Source organism: Petaurus breviceps, unplaced genomic scaffold (assembly GCF_028583685.1).
Source record: "Petaurus breviceps papuanus isolate PSGF00001 unplaced genomic scaffold, PetGlider_PUasm1.0 90825, whole genome shotgun sequence".
NCBI lineage: Eukaryota > Metazoa > Chordata > Mammalia > Diprotodontia > Petauridae > Petaurus > Petaurus breviceps.
Genome location: NW_027187353.1, coordinates 580,800 through 595,895, shown reverse-complemented (window position 1 = coordinate 595,895; position 15,096 = coordinate 580,800). Strand labels below are relative to the sequence as shown.

The 15,096-nt window shown below is 38.4% G+C and overlaps 1 protein-coding gene across 2 annotated transcripts in view; it reads right to left on the bottom strand.

Annotated features, from left to right (window-relative positions):
• The window catches only part of MICU1 (mitochondrial calcium uptake 1), a 271,908-nt gene that overhangs the window by 49,606 nt on the left and 207,206 nt on the right, over positions 1–15,096 (bottom strand). For both annotated transcript variants that reach the window (XM_069071075.1, XM_069071076.1), the window contains exon 9: positions 5,546–5,683. In XM_069071075.1, coding sequence (XP_068927176.1) covers positions 5,546–5,683 — 138 coding nt within the window. The remainder of the gene's footprint in view (positions 1–5,545; positions 5,684–15,096) is intronic.

Below are 15,096 nucleotides of genomic sequence, written 5' to 3'. Positions count from 1 at the left end.
ACAAAAACCCCACCCCACCAGGCATTTAAAAGGCTCTTAATAAATGTTTACTGAATGAATAAACTCAGTTTTCATCAGCTGCTAAAAAGGAAAATGCAAAGGCATAGCACAATTATTGGGTTCTGAAAAAATGCTTATCATTCACAGGAGGGCCTTCTTGCCAAGTATGCTGCATTTGTCTGCTTAATCCAGACCACTGCACAGAAACAGAATGTGAAAAAAAATTTATGCTTTCTTATCAACTTATCAGATACCCTAAAATGGAAATACAAAAAAAACAGAAAGCAGGTGGTGGCTTTCTCATGTAATGAGAAAGGTTTCCAAAGGGACAAACTGCTCACCTTAGAAGGAAAGGCTTTTTACTGAACTGCTAGGTTTACAAACTATTTAATCAAACTGTATAAACAATCAATTTCAAGATTCTGGGCTAGGAACAAATTTGGAACTATCTTCATCAGATGATAAAATACATTTTTTTTATTTCTATGCTTTATTTCCAGTCTTCAGGACTTAAATTAGTTTCAGTCAAGCCTGAAGTGCTTCCTTCTTCCAAGACAGAGGATGCCAACATCTAATTTATTGTTTTTTACTGTAACTTCATAATAAAACGACAAATTAGCTCATCACCGTGAACACTTAATTCAAGGTCAAATGACTAGACTAATTCTCTGGTAAATGTGGCTAAAAGGAAAGAATGTTCCCTGTTGAGCAAGCAAGGGTTAAAAGATGCCCAACATCTGAAGTTAAAAAAACAAACCCTATTTCCAAATGATTTCAGATATGTACTGGGCACAAGTGGAGGTATTTTCTGGGAAAGATGGAATTTTCCTGTAACTTCTCTTTGTGTTTTCTGCAGTAACGACTTTATTATCATCCATTCAAGAAGGCATCTGCCTAGGCAAAGATGTGGTAACCCTGTCAGGGAAGATGACACTTCTCAAAGACTATTCCAACATCTGCCACTTCACAATTTAGCATAAGAAGTATGTTTCAAAGCATAGACACCCCGCACTGAAGCTAATAAGGAAACAGGTTGGCTGATCTGATGATATTTTTCACTTATCAGAGGCAAATTTCATATATATGTAAATACCACCCTTGTGACCAGTTAACATGTTTTAATCTTATTTGTAATGCTTTGGTTTTAGGTCTCATTTGTTTACAAATACATGGCATTCCACTGAGCCAAAAAAAATTTTATTTTTAATTAATTTGTTTGTTTCCTTTTAGTTTACAGGATTCAATTCCACAATTCCTTGAGTTTCACATTTTGTCTCTTTCACAAATCCCTCCCCCCCATGGCAGCATATAGTCAAGTATAGGATCTGTAAATACTTTCACATTATACGTTAGTCAGGTTATAAAGATGGATTGTATCAGATGAAATGAAAAATGGTAAAGAGGACATAAAACCAAACAAGAGAAGAAAAAAGATCAGGTATTTTGCTTCCACCTGGATATAAACTCAGTTCTTTCTAGTTCTTTCTCTGGACGCACATATTTCTCTCCATCATGAGTCTTTGTGGATTGACTTATATCACTGCATTGCTGAGAAGAGTCCAGTCTATCAAAGTTGGTCATCACATATACATTGTGTCTGTAATTGTGTACAAATTTCTCCTGGTTCTACTCTTCTCACTCAGCATCAGTTTGTATAAGCCTCTCCAGGTAAATATGAAGACCGTCTGCTCCTCGTTTCTTATAGCACAATAGCATTCCATAACATGCATATACCACAACTTGTTCAGCCATTCCCCAATTGATGGGCACCCCCTTAGTTTCCAATTCTTTGCCACCACAAAAAGAGCTGCTATAAACATTTTTGTACATATGGGTCTTCCTCCCACTTCTATGATCTCTTTGGGATATAACTCTAGGAGTGGTATTGTTGGGTCAAAGGATATGAAAGTATTTATAGCCCTTTGGGCATAATTCCAGATTGCTCTCCAGAAAGGCTGGATCAGTTCACAACTCCACCAGCAATGCATTAGTGTTCCAATTTGCCCACATCCTCTCCAGCATTTGTCATTTTCCTGTTTTGTCATCTTAGCCAATCTGACTGGTGAGATGTGGTACCTCAGAGTTGTTTTGATTTGCATTTCTCTTATTAATAGTAATTTAGAGCATTTTAATTTCTTTCTCTGAAAATTGCCTGTTCATATCCTTTGACCATTTATCATTTGGGGAATGACTTGTATTCTTATACATTTGACTCAATTCTCTGTATATTTTAGAAATGAGTCCTTTGTCAGAGACACAGGTTGAAAAGATTCTTTCCCAATTTCCCACCTCCTTCTTAATCTTGGTTACATTGGCTTTGTTTGTACAGAAGCTTTTCAATTTCATGTAGTCAAAATTATCCATTTTACATTTTATAATGTTCTCTAATTCTTGTTTAGTCATAAAGTCTTTCCCTCTCCACAAGTCTGATAGGTAAACTATTCCTTGTTTTAGGAGACTGCTTACAGTATCAACCTTTATACCTAGATCATGCACCCATTTAGACTTGATTTTGGTATATGGTGTTAGATAATGGTCTATGCCCAGTTTCTGCCATACTATATTCCAGTTTTCCCAGCAGTTTTTGTCAAATAGTGAGTTCTTATCCCAAAAACCAGGGTCTGGGGGTTTATCAAACAATAGATTACTATAGTTGTTGGCTTCTGAATCTATTCCATTGATCCACTTCTCTATTCCTCAGCCAGTACCAAGTAGTTTTGATGACTGCTGCTTTATAATACAGATTGAAATCTGGTATAGCTAGTCCACCTTCCCTAGCATTTCTTTTCATTAATTCCCTTGATATTCTGGACCGTTTATTCTTCCAGATGAATTTTGTTACTATTTTTTCTAGCTCTATAAAGTAGTTTTTTGGTAAATTAATTGGTATGGCACTAAATATATAATTTAATTTAGGTAAAATTGTCATTTTTATTATATTAGCTCAACCCAGCCACAAGCAATTGATATTTTTCCAATTAGTTAGATCTGACTTTATTTGTGTGAAAAGTGTTTTGTAGTTGTGGTCATATAGGTCCTGGGTTTGTTTTGGCGGGTAGATTCCCAAATATTTTATAATGTCTACAGTAACTTTAAATGGGATTTCTCTTTCTATCTCTTGCTGTTGAATTTCATTGGAAATATATAGAAATGCCGAGGATTTATGTGGGTTTCCCACTGAGCCTCATAATCAAGATTTTTAAAAAGGGGAAAAAAATCAGTTTACCAAAACTAAGTAGCACTATCACCTGATTATGTCTGACAGTAATTCACACTATTCCACACCCATACTCTCTCTCCTTTGAAACTGAAGGTTGGAGGGGTTCTTTCTCCATTCTTCTCTGGGGCTAAACTCAGTCACAGTAACTGATTAATTTCATTTTAAAGAGTACCTGCCTCCCAGTTTTCTATTTTGTATACATTTCTGTTTTTTCACATTGTAGCAATCCATTTCTTACTGGGCTGCACTCTCGTTCTCTCCATCATGCCCCAGAAACCTCTTCACCCTGGGAAGATCCCTTCTACCATGGAATTCACAGTTCAGAAGTTTTCTCTGCCCCTGAGGCCCTTCCTTTTCATTGGAGGGCTCTTCCCAGAGTCTCCAGGAGAGTACCCACACCAGCTACTTCTTCAGGTCTCACCAGGCTTCACTCTAGATTTCTCTACACCCCCCCCCAACTCCCAATGGGTGCTTTCCTGCCCCCCAAGCCCCACCCCTGGCTTTCTTTTATGACATAAGAATGGAAGCTCCTCAAAGGTAAGGTTCTTCTTTTTCTTAGTTCTGTATTCCCAACACTTAGCACAGGATCTAGCAGTATGTGCTTAATGAAGCTTCATGACTAACTGGCTGAAAGTCTTTCTAAGCTCCTCTGAATGCTTTATATTCTTTATTAGTTTTTAAACAGAATAATACTTTTCTTTAGTCATCCCTCCAAAAAAGGTACACATATTTTGTTGCTACTTCTTTGCTATGACAAGAAGTACCTTACTAAAATGATAAAAGAGACACTAATCGCTATTGTATATTCATATATTCACCCCACAAACTTTTACCCAGGTGACTTCCTTAGGGTATGTGCCCAGCAGCAAGATCTCTGTGTCAAGATATGGGCATTTTAATTACTTTTTTCAATGTTTTCAAATTACTTTCTAGAATGTCTGGATCAATTAACAACTCTACCAATGGCGGGTTACTGTGATATGGCCAATTTTTTATTTCAGGTTAGCTTCCTGTCTATTTTCCAAGAGGCTAATCCAGTCTAAAGGAAGGAGCATGGGGCTTGAGTTGGGAATTACAAAATCATAAGATGGTAGTGTCATCAGAAATCTTTGAGATTTCACTTTTTAAGCAGGAAGCCTTGGGTCCAGGAAGGGCGAGCAGTTTTCCTGAGGTTACAGAGCAGGGTCTTTTGATTTCTAAACCAGCATTGTTGTCTCTATTCCACTCTGCCTTTAGATGCCCAGCTCTGACACTACCTGTCTGTGTGAGAGTCTTTTAACCATGGTTGTTTATTTTCTCAAGCAATAAAACAGAATTCTGTCTATCTTACCAACCTACATCAGAAAGTTGGTCTCTTTAAGGTCATACCTATCACTCTTGGCCACTGTCATTCTATTCACACACAACCCCTCCTTCCCCTAACCCCATGCTAGCCCCCTTCTCCCTAAGGATCCCTTAGGGGCCTCCATGTTGGGGAAGGGCTCAGGCTTCATTCCTCCATGTTGCTCTCTCACCCCACTTTAGCCTCCTTTTATGTCCTCCCGAATTAGAGTGTAAGCTCTTTGAGGGCAGGGACTTTCTTTTTGCTTTCATTTGTATCCCCAGTGGTTAGCATGGTCCTGGCACATGATAAGCTCTTAATAAATGCAGGTTACCTGCCTGCCTGTACCCGAGCATGCTAATAGCTGTCTGTGGTTAATCTGAGCAGGATGATTAGTTCAAAGCTATTACACTGAGGCAGAGAGAGGCACTGAGAAGCTGAAAGACCAATGGATCTGAACCCACTTTGAAAGGGTATGGATTCCAAGTCTTACTCTGCTACTTTCTGTGTCTATTAACAAGTCACAAGACCCCTCAACTTACTCAGATGTAAAATGAAATTAGATTAGATACTTTCTAAAGTTGTTTCTGGTTCTAAATTCTGTAATTCAAGGTCGAAGCATTCTGAATAGACAAAAACATTAAATGTCAAGGGATAATTATTGGCAGCATAGAAAAAGACTACATTTCCCAAAGTGCTATAGGGTGGCAATGCAGAGCACAAAGCACCAAGGGGGGTTGGCTGGGAAAAGAAAGAAAAGTCAAAAGGAAGTAAAGAAGTCCTTGAAAGATGGTCGATATGGACTGTAGCTTTTGTACAAACAGTAGGGATTCTCAAGTCGATTTGGGGTCTGCATGCATCATGCTGAAATGGTACTAGAGATGGTGGGTAAACATAAGTGCTGGAGGTTTTGTGGGAGTGACAGACACCTTGCTGGGCTGGGCCGATGTAGACTGGGAACCACATCTATGGCAGCTTCTCCTGTTTCAGTCAGAACTACTCACCTTCCCATCCTTGAAATGTTTTTTGAGCTGCTTCTGCATCACTTTAAGTTTCTTGGACTGGACCCCGCTATAGGCCAGCAACATGCCACCAAACTGCCTCTCAGTGATTCGTCCATTGACAGGGTCCTGACGTTCAAACTAAAAGGGAGAGAAAAGGGAGAATTTTACCACATGCCAACATGTCATCATAGGAGAGGGTAATTAGTATGTAAGAACAATCCTGGAACATTCCTGACACAGAGCACAGGATAAACATGTGCATGATGGAAGGGTCTGCTTTTGGGAATTACAGAGAATTTAGCATAGAATGAAAAAATGGTGTCATGTTTTACCTTTCATAAAGTACTGTTGTTATTACAACCCAGTGAGATCCAAGTACAGGAATTATAACCTCATTTTACAAATAGAGAAACTGAGGCTCAGAGAGGTAACTTACCCAAAGTCATTTGGCTAGTAAGAAACTAGTCACCTCTGAGGCCAATGGTCTTTTCACCTTACCTAAGAATCAGAAGGCTCAAACTGTATCCCTGGGCTTTGCCACTATGTGATACTGAGCAAACCTCTAATGTTCCTTCTGTGTAAAATAGAGATACTGTAACACACTGTGAGTCACAAGAAACATATAATAACTGTGTTAGTTCTTAAGGAAAGAAACAAATAAGTTTGGCTTTGGATAACTCATACCAATGTTCCCTCAAGCACAGATAATCAAGAACTGGCAATCTGACCAGTTATTAAAAAAAAAGTTATATCAGTTCTCCAAACTATATTTATTAATGAATTATTGTGAATTGAGGTTTCCCAAATCCCTTAGGGTATCTTCCTTTCAAAGAAGATTAATGTGTTTTAAAGCTTCTTTCAACATTATAACCAAAGGTGAAGACATGCATAGAGACTGAAACACACACACATACACCCCACAACACAACACAACTGCAGAAAAGAACACTGGCCTCTCTCAAGTGTGGTTCTTTATTCCTTTTGCTTCATCGCAAAGCTAGTGGAAATCACTAAATGTATTTAAATAATGCTGATACCCTTTACCAGTCTAAGGGGTCAGCAGAAAATGGTATAAAATTTCCATCTAAAATGAAGAGAATGAGAAAAAGAAAAAGACTGCTCAGGTACCAGCTGCAATGTTAATGCCACTCATGAATACAGAAATAATGAAAAGGATAAAGAAGTATCCAGAAGCTCAATGGAACAGGAAAACCTATTAAAGATATGGGAATAATAAAATTGCTCATTAGTCCATCATGAGAAACTAATGGCTGCTGGAGCACACTACAGAATACAACCCTGTTCTGGCAGGATAAGTGTGTATGGATTTGTTTAGTACCTCTTTTTTTTTTAAATGAGTTTTTATTGACATTTTCCATTTCTTACATCATCATAGTTATTCTAAATATCCCTCCCCCTCCCCTTCCCAGAGATAAATAGCATTTGTCTTTTCCCATATGATAAACAGTATTTTTTTAGAGGAAAAAAATTAGCACAGCTGATTAGCACATTGAAAGTGCAGCCATGTGACACCTGCAGCCCTCCTATCTCCACAAAGAGGTGGGTTGGAGGCATCCTCTCACATCTCCTCTGAGTCCTGCTTGATCTTTCATTCTACAATCCCTCCAACACTGACTATTGCCATTTTTTGGTCATTTTTACCAATTTGCAGGATATAAGGTGAAAGCTTGATTTGCACTTATCTTCTTGTTAGTGATTCAGAGCATTTTTTCATGTGGTTGTAAATACTTTGCAAATCTTATGAGAACTGTTTATTCATTCCAGCACTCAGCACAGTGCCTGGCACATAGTAGGCACTTAATAAATGTTTACTGATAGATTGTTTATAGTCTTAAAAAAATCTTTATTGTTTATGTCTTGGATACCAAATCCTTACCAGAGAAATCTGATAAAGATTTTTCTTTCTATTCAACCACCTCCCTTTACCCTAGGTGCATTAATTTTGTCTGCATAGCTTTTCAGTCTTAAGTAATCCAAGTTGTCCACTTTATCTTTTGTAATTCCCTCTATCTCATTTGGGTCAGAATATGTCTCTAATGCAGAGCAGTGAGAGGTATATGATGTTTCTTTTCTAATTTGTGTTAGTTTAAGCCTAATTTCTGCCATTCTGCTCTCCAGTTTTCCTAGCAATTTTTAAAATACATGGAGTTTTTTTCCCTAGGTAATTTGTTTCCCACTTTAACAAACACTGGGTTATTTTATTTTATTGTTGCTGATTCTCCCTTGGCTAGTCTGTTCTGTTGATCTATCTTTTTCATCCAATACTAGATGGCTTTGAAAACTGCCATTTTATAATATAGTTTGAAGTCTGGAAGTGATATTCTCCTGTTCACCCCTATTTCTTTTCATCAGTTCCCTTGATATTTTAGATCTTTCATTTTTCCCAATGAATTTTATTATTTTATTGAGTCCTATAAAGTCCACTGGTGATTTTGTTGGTATAACATTAAAAGTGTAAATGTATTTTGATAGCATTGTTATTTTTCTTATATTAGCACAGCATCCCCCTGAGCACTGAATATTTCTCCAACTGTTAAAGTTTTTCTTCATTTCTTTTAGGAGCACTTTGTAAGTGAATCTATTCAAGTCTTCCAGGTACTTTGGTAAGTCAATCCCTGGATATTTTATACATTTTGAATGATTTGGAATTTTCTATTATTTCTTTCTATTATTGCTTCTTCTGTCTTATTATTATATAGAAATGCTATTGATTTTTGAGGATTTATTTTGTAACCTGCAACTTTACTTTGGCTATAAATTGTCTCAATTACTATCTTTGCTTATTCTCTAGGATTTTTGTTTAGAAAATACAACCTTAAATAATTTCAATGAGGGAATGGGGAGCTCTCCATTGAGCTCTGATTTTAAAAGATCCTAATAATAATAATGATAATATCTAGCATTTATATAGTGCTTACTACGTACCATACATTGTGACACATGCTTTACAATTAATATCTCATTTGATCCTTACAACAACTCTGGTAGGTAAGTGCAATTATTATTGCCATTTTACAGATGAGGAAAACTGAGGCAAATGGCTTAAGTGACTTGCCCAGAGTCACACAACTAGTAGCTGAATTCAGGCCTTCATGACTTCAGGGGACCAGCACTCTATCTAGTGTACCACCTAGCTGCCTCTCTTATTAATATAGGTCACGTTCAGAATATGAAATCAGAGGTCACACTGATAGTAGCAATACAAAAGAGTGGTTAAGTCCTAGTAACATTAGCTTCAGGCAGCTCAAACCCAGCATTACATAAGGCTGTCAAACATTGCTTTGTACAACAGAAAAGATTTTGAAGCTACGCTCAAAGAACAAGAAAAGGGCAGGACTGATGTCTGAGTATATGGGATAAGGGTAAACAATATCAGAAAGAAAGCAGAACTACTCAATTCCTCTTGTGTTTCTGTATTTGCTATCAACAATCCTAAGTCTATAAAGGAATTAAAAAGGAACTGAAATCCAAGATAAGTGGGTTCTGAAACAGAGCTAAGCTGATGAGTTTAAGGCCCCTGGCCCAGGTGAATTTTGGCAAATGCCTGTCCAAGAGCTCCTTGAGGTCTACAGAGTTCACAAACATTTTGAAGTACCTATTTGCACATGGCACTATTCCAGACCCTGTTAAAGCAAGTGGGAAACATGGTCCCCACTCTCAAGGTCATGACATTTGAATGAGCTTTTGCTACCAGAATATTAATCAAATGTAGGCTTCTGAGTCTTCACAGAAATTTTAATTCTTTCACATGAGGCAAAAAAGGAGTTCCAAGCTTGGACTCACAAAGTAATTTTCTAACTAAAATATATCTTGCTCTTCATTAGCATGGGAAGCAATTGTGCTTTGCTCTTCTCAGTAGTTTATCACTATTATAGTTTTAAAGATGACAATACTGTCTAATCTAACTTCCTGGAAGCAGTTCTAAATCCCCATGTCAGCCATTTTAGGAATGTTCTTTGAAATCTTGACCTTACCTTTGATATTCCCCCCCGCCCCTGAGGCCTAAAGGCCTCAGAAACTACACAGTTCAGTTCCACAAGTAGCATTGCCTCTTGGTTAGATCTGACCATATGACTCTCTAATGTAAGAAAACCCATGATTTCACTATTGTGCCTAGTATAAGGTAAGAGCTTAATAAATGCTTCTTTGTTTTTTGGAGGGGGGAGGGAAGGGCAATTGGGGTTAAGTGACTTGCCCAAGGTCACACGGCTAGTAAGTGTGTCAAGTATCTGAGGCTGGATTTGAACTCAGGTCCTCCTGACTCCAGGGCTGGTGCTCTATTCACTGTGCCACCTAGCTGCCCCAATAAATGCTTCTTGACTGACAAATTTGGGGCTGTTTCTTTTTAAAAACAAAAAAATAAGTGGTTAAAGGATATTTATAGCTTTCAAAAGAAAAAATGTCAAATATCAATGACCATATGAAAAAATGTTCCAAATTGCTAGTAATAAGAAAGCTTAGTCATTTCAGTCATGCCTGACTCTTTGTGATCCCATTTGGGGTTTTCTTGGCAGAGATACTAAAGTGGTTTGTTATTTCCTTTTCCAGCTCATTTTATAGATGAGGAAAATGAGGCAAACAGGGTTAAGTGACTTGCCCAGGATCACACAGCTAGGAAGTATCTGAGGCCATATTTGAACTCAGGAAAATGAGTCCTCCTGATTCCAGGGTCAGTGCTCTATGCACTGCACCACCCACCTACCATAATAACGATAATAATAACAACAATGATATACGATGTCAATTAAAACAACTCTGAGATTCTGGACTGAGAAAGATGAAAATGATAATTGTTGGAGGAGCTTTGGGAAGATAGGAACACAAATACATTGTTGCTAGAGCCATGAATTGGTCTAACCATTTTAGAATACCAATTTGTAACTATACTCCTGAAGTTACTAAACTGAGGGTAAGTGTGCAGGAATCAACAGAATCAATCAATCACCCATTCACTCCACACTCCTTAAAAAACAAAACAAAACAAATGAAAAACCTAATGAGATACTAGTCCCTGATATCTTAACCAATTGAAAATACTTCTGTTGAATCTTGTTGTTTGCCCTTCATTTTCAAAGAGGTCCCAATAACATCACAGGATGATTCTTGACTCCTGAATGAACTGGATTTAAGTGAGGCAGAGTCACACACAGCTGTCAGCCTCACTCTCTCTTCCTGAGTCATGGAAGACAGTTGGTGATGGCTCAGGACGCAGCGGATGACCACTGACCAAGCTCCAAGAGCTCCACAGCATCTGCTTCAGCTGCCTTTGTGGTCATGGAACAAAACTGTTCTCATCTGCCCATTCCACTGGGGGAAGTCTTTACATGCTTGGGGTAGACATCCCTCCGACTCACTGACAGGTTTGAGGCCCATCAGTTACCTTCAGCCTGGTTGTATATGTGTCCAAAGACTAGCATCTCTGCTGTGGTGTCTCGTGGAATCTTTTCAGGGCTGCTCATCCACCTTTGGTGTCTACTTGCCACCCATCTCTCACTGTGGCTCTAAGAAGCTGTAACCTGCACAGTGACAACACCCCCATTTAATCTATTGATCAAAGGCTTTAGATTAGATGCTAAAAAGTGATTGCTTTCCAAGTCCTTGAAAGTAGCTTGATAAGATAGGCAGAATTTCCTCAGTATGTTTGGATTGGTGGAAGAGACTGGTTACATTCTTTGGGATTTGTATAAAACTAGAAAGCTGGACTGGAATTGAGCACTGAGGCATCTGGTGGCTTACTGATGAAAGCCTTCAGTCAAGCCAAGCCCCTGAGAAGCAATGGCTCAGTGTTTGGGTGGGGTGAAGGACAGGGATGAGAGTACCTTCACCTCCTCTTCCTTTTCCCCTTCCTCTGATCAGAAGAGGTCCATGTGAAAGAGAGAAAAGATTTTGGACTTTCCATTGGTGTCCTGGCAGTGTCACAGGAACAGCAGTGACCCATGGCAGTGTCTGCAAAGGGAACTGAGGACAAACAAGATACATTGAGGGAGATAGTGTCAAGATTCTATAGAAAGTCCAGCAGGAAATTATGCTGTGCCTATGAGGAATTTCATGTGTAGCTCATGATGGGGAGAAGGATTTCTAGCCACAAGGAGCCGTAGGTTATGCCTCTTGCCCTGCTCCATGTGCTCTCTGAGTTTGGGCCCACTTTCTCTTGGACTCTGTTTGTCCTGAAAGGGGAGTGGGTCACAGACTTTGGGGGGTTGAATGGATATTTGTTTTGTACCTCCTACTGTTACTAGGTCACCTTAGTAAACATTTCTTATTAAAAACTCCAGCTCCAGGCCTGCCACTTGTCCATAAAATGGACAGACTTTTGTGAGGGCAGGAGGGTCATTTTTCCTAGTTGAAATTAATTAAGGAAAAGACAAGCAAGTTAAGACTGAAGACTCCCTAGATTCCTGCTGTCCAATGTAAACTTCATCTCTGTCTTTTGGACATAAGTCATTTTTAAGCAGATATTGGCATTGAAGATCTAATTCCCATGAACAGAATAGATGCTATCATGGTACATGCCCACTGAACACACACAACACTAAACAATCACACCACCAGTAATGACAGGTAGCCATTTAAATAGCACTTTGAGGGTTTCAAAGTGTCTTGCATATGCTCTCATTTGATCTTCACAACAAGCCCATGAAGGAGGGGTTATTATTATCCACATTTTACAGAATTATCCAAATTTTACAGAAAAGAAACTGAAATTATGGTAGGTAAAATGACTTGCTCAGAATCACAGTTAGGAAAATTAGGCAGAATTTGAATTCATGTGTTTCTGACTCCAAGTCTGGCACTTTCACTGTGCCACTGTTGCCTAATTTTCTTGTTCAGTGCCTCTGCATTACTAATATGCAAAATGTGAAATAATATATAACAATCCTGTGTCATTGACCTGAACATACCTTGGTTTTTCAATCTCGGAGTATTTGGCTTTCTAGAGCCCAGCTCTGCCAGTGCTGCTCACAGATCCCGGAAGAGTTATTTATGGCACCAAGCTTCTCTACTCCAAAAGTATTTGGTGAATGCAGAATACATTCCCCTTAAAACACAAATCTGTATTTCCATTACTGAGAGTGGACACCATGAAGCTGGTGTTGTCAATCCATACACAGCAGATACATCTTCCAACTTAGGCAGTGATGCAGCTGGTCTTGCTGGGCCAGAGAAACCATGCTTTGGGATGGAGGCCTCTAAACGGAGGGTCCACATGAGGGGACATTTCAGAGGAAAGGGCAGGTGCTCTTTTTCAGTGCAAAATAAAATCAGAATATCTGGTGTTCAAATTAAGTGACTATTTGTATTCTTTCTACAGCCAAGAGGAAAGTATAACTTGCTCCCTTGCATTTGCAGAGAGCTGGTTGGAAGAAGGCAAATTTACAGGAAGAACTCAAAGTTCTTGGCCAATACTTCATGTGACAAATGTACTACAATTATCAGACAAAAGCAACAGTTTCTGGCCAAGTCCTACATAAGTCAACAAGTATTTATTGAGCCTCTACTATGAAGCTGGTACTGTGGGAGATGAACAAGAAACAGAAGAAAAGCCAGTCTTTGCAAAGAACTAGTTGAAGTGTCAAGACTTAACATCCAAAGAATAATTGGCAAACAATCTCCTGTCAATTCAAGTGCTGAACTGTGTAGAAAAGATGAGAGCTCCACTTTTTACACTAAAGGAAAAGTGTAAATGCAGAATCAACAGCGGAGCTATACTTGGAATTCAGAGATTTCACTCATAGGCCAGAAGTCATGGTTTCATTTTTATCTTCCTAAGAATCCCTTGAAAAGGGCCAAAAAAGCCTCCAATGATTCCTTTACTCTTCTGGAACAGTCAAGTTCAGTAACTGCCTATCACGCTTAGGCAAGTTACTGTAAGTCTCTGGGACTCAGTTTCCTCATCTGTAAGAGGAGTCTAGTTTAAAGGGTTCTAAAGGTTCCCATTACCTTTTCACAATTGCAGTATGTAATTTAAACAATACTGCCACCTGAACTTGAATCTACATTCAAATATTAAGAGTCTGAAAAAAAAAAAAGGAAAGTAAGTGCTAGTAGCAGGATGGATAGAGTGGCAACCTCAGGAGAGGCAGGAAAGGAGCCCATGTTACAGTGTGATAGCGGTGTGGTCATGGACAAGCCATGCACACTAAGCAGCCTGTAAACCTCAGAGGGATGTACAAATGTCAATGATTCAACACAACAGAAAGATTTTTAAGTTTAAATTACTAAGAACTGGTGGAAATGTCCTAGGTTATGATACTCTGCATACTAAGTCACACAGAGACATAATTCAGTCAGAACAAATATAGCTATAGAGCTTTAATTCACAATCATCTACATGCCTTTTCTTTTTAAAACCTTTATTTTATTTTTCAATTAACAAATGTTTTTTCCCTCGCCCCCAAATCCAATTTAAAAGGAAAAAAGAAAACTCTTGTAACAAAAATACATAGTGAAGCATAACAAATTCCCACATCATTCTACATGTATTTTCTACAGAATAACTAGAGATGAGAGGGAAAGGATTATAATACACAAGCACATACACATGCACATGTACACACACACTCTTCCAGGATCTGTGCTTCATCACGGTGAATGGTCTTATAGAATTGCTGTGGTCAAAAAAATTCAAGTAACGTGACCCTCAAATGATAGACCTGCAGCCCTTTGCTGGGTGTAGGCTTTTTTTTTTTTGAGGGTGAAGGTAGGGCAATTGGGGTTATGTGACTTGCCCAAGGTCACACAGTTAGTAAGTACTTGAAGCCGAATTTGAACTTAGGTCTTCTTGACTCTGGGCCCATTGCTCTATCCACTGTGCCATCAGCCGCCTCTAATAACATAGATATAAAACATCATTTTCCTAGGGAGTAAAGCACTACAGAATACAAGATTTAATAACTACCATGAGTAACACCCTGCTTCTTCAAAGTTTACACAATGTAAACAAAATAATACTCATGATTTCATTAGGTGGTATAAATATTATTATCCTCATTTTATGGATGATAAACTTGAGACCTGAAGAGGTAAAAAAAAACTTAATCAAGATTATGCAAGTAGTGACTAAAAGAGCCTGACCAGAACCTAGGCTTCTGACTTAATTCACTGATATGTTACTTAATACAGACTGGGGAATTCACTGGTTACTTCCTATACTCTGTGTATACCAGGAAGTACAAGCTAACTGAGGGAGCCTGAGAATTTTTTTTTTAAAGAACTTTGATGTTTTATGCTTCAGGATCCAAATAAAATGTCATAGTATGTTTAAGTATAAGCCTACGTAGAAACATATCTCCCAACACCTGGCAGGGTTTAATTAATGATAATAATAACAATACAGTAGCCCTATCACACTTATCTATAAGCTAGACTTGCTTAAACAAGTTCTTCAGGATGATGAGACTGCCTTTAATTCTTCTGATCACCTTCAGTCTAGCATCTTTGAGATGCTTTACATTTTAGATACAAAAATAAAATATGAGGTCACTAGGGCTGTCTCCTTCAGTCAAATTCAATCAAAATCACTTCTGGAC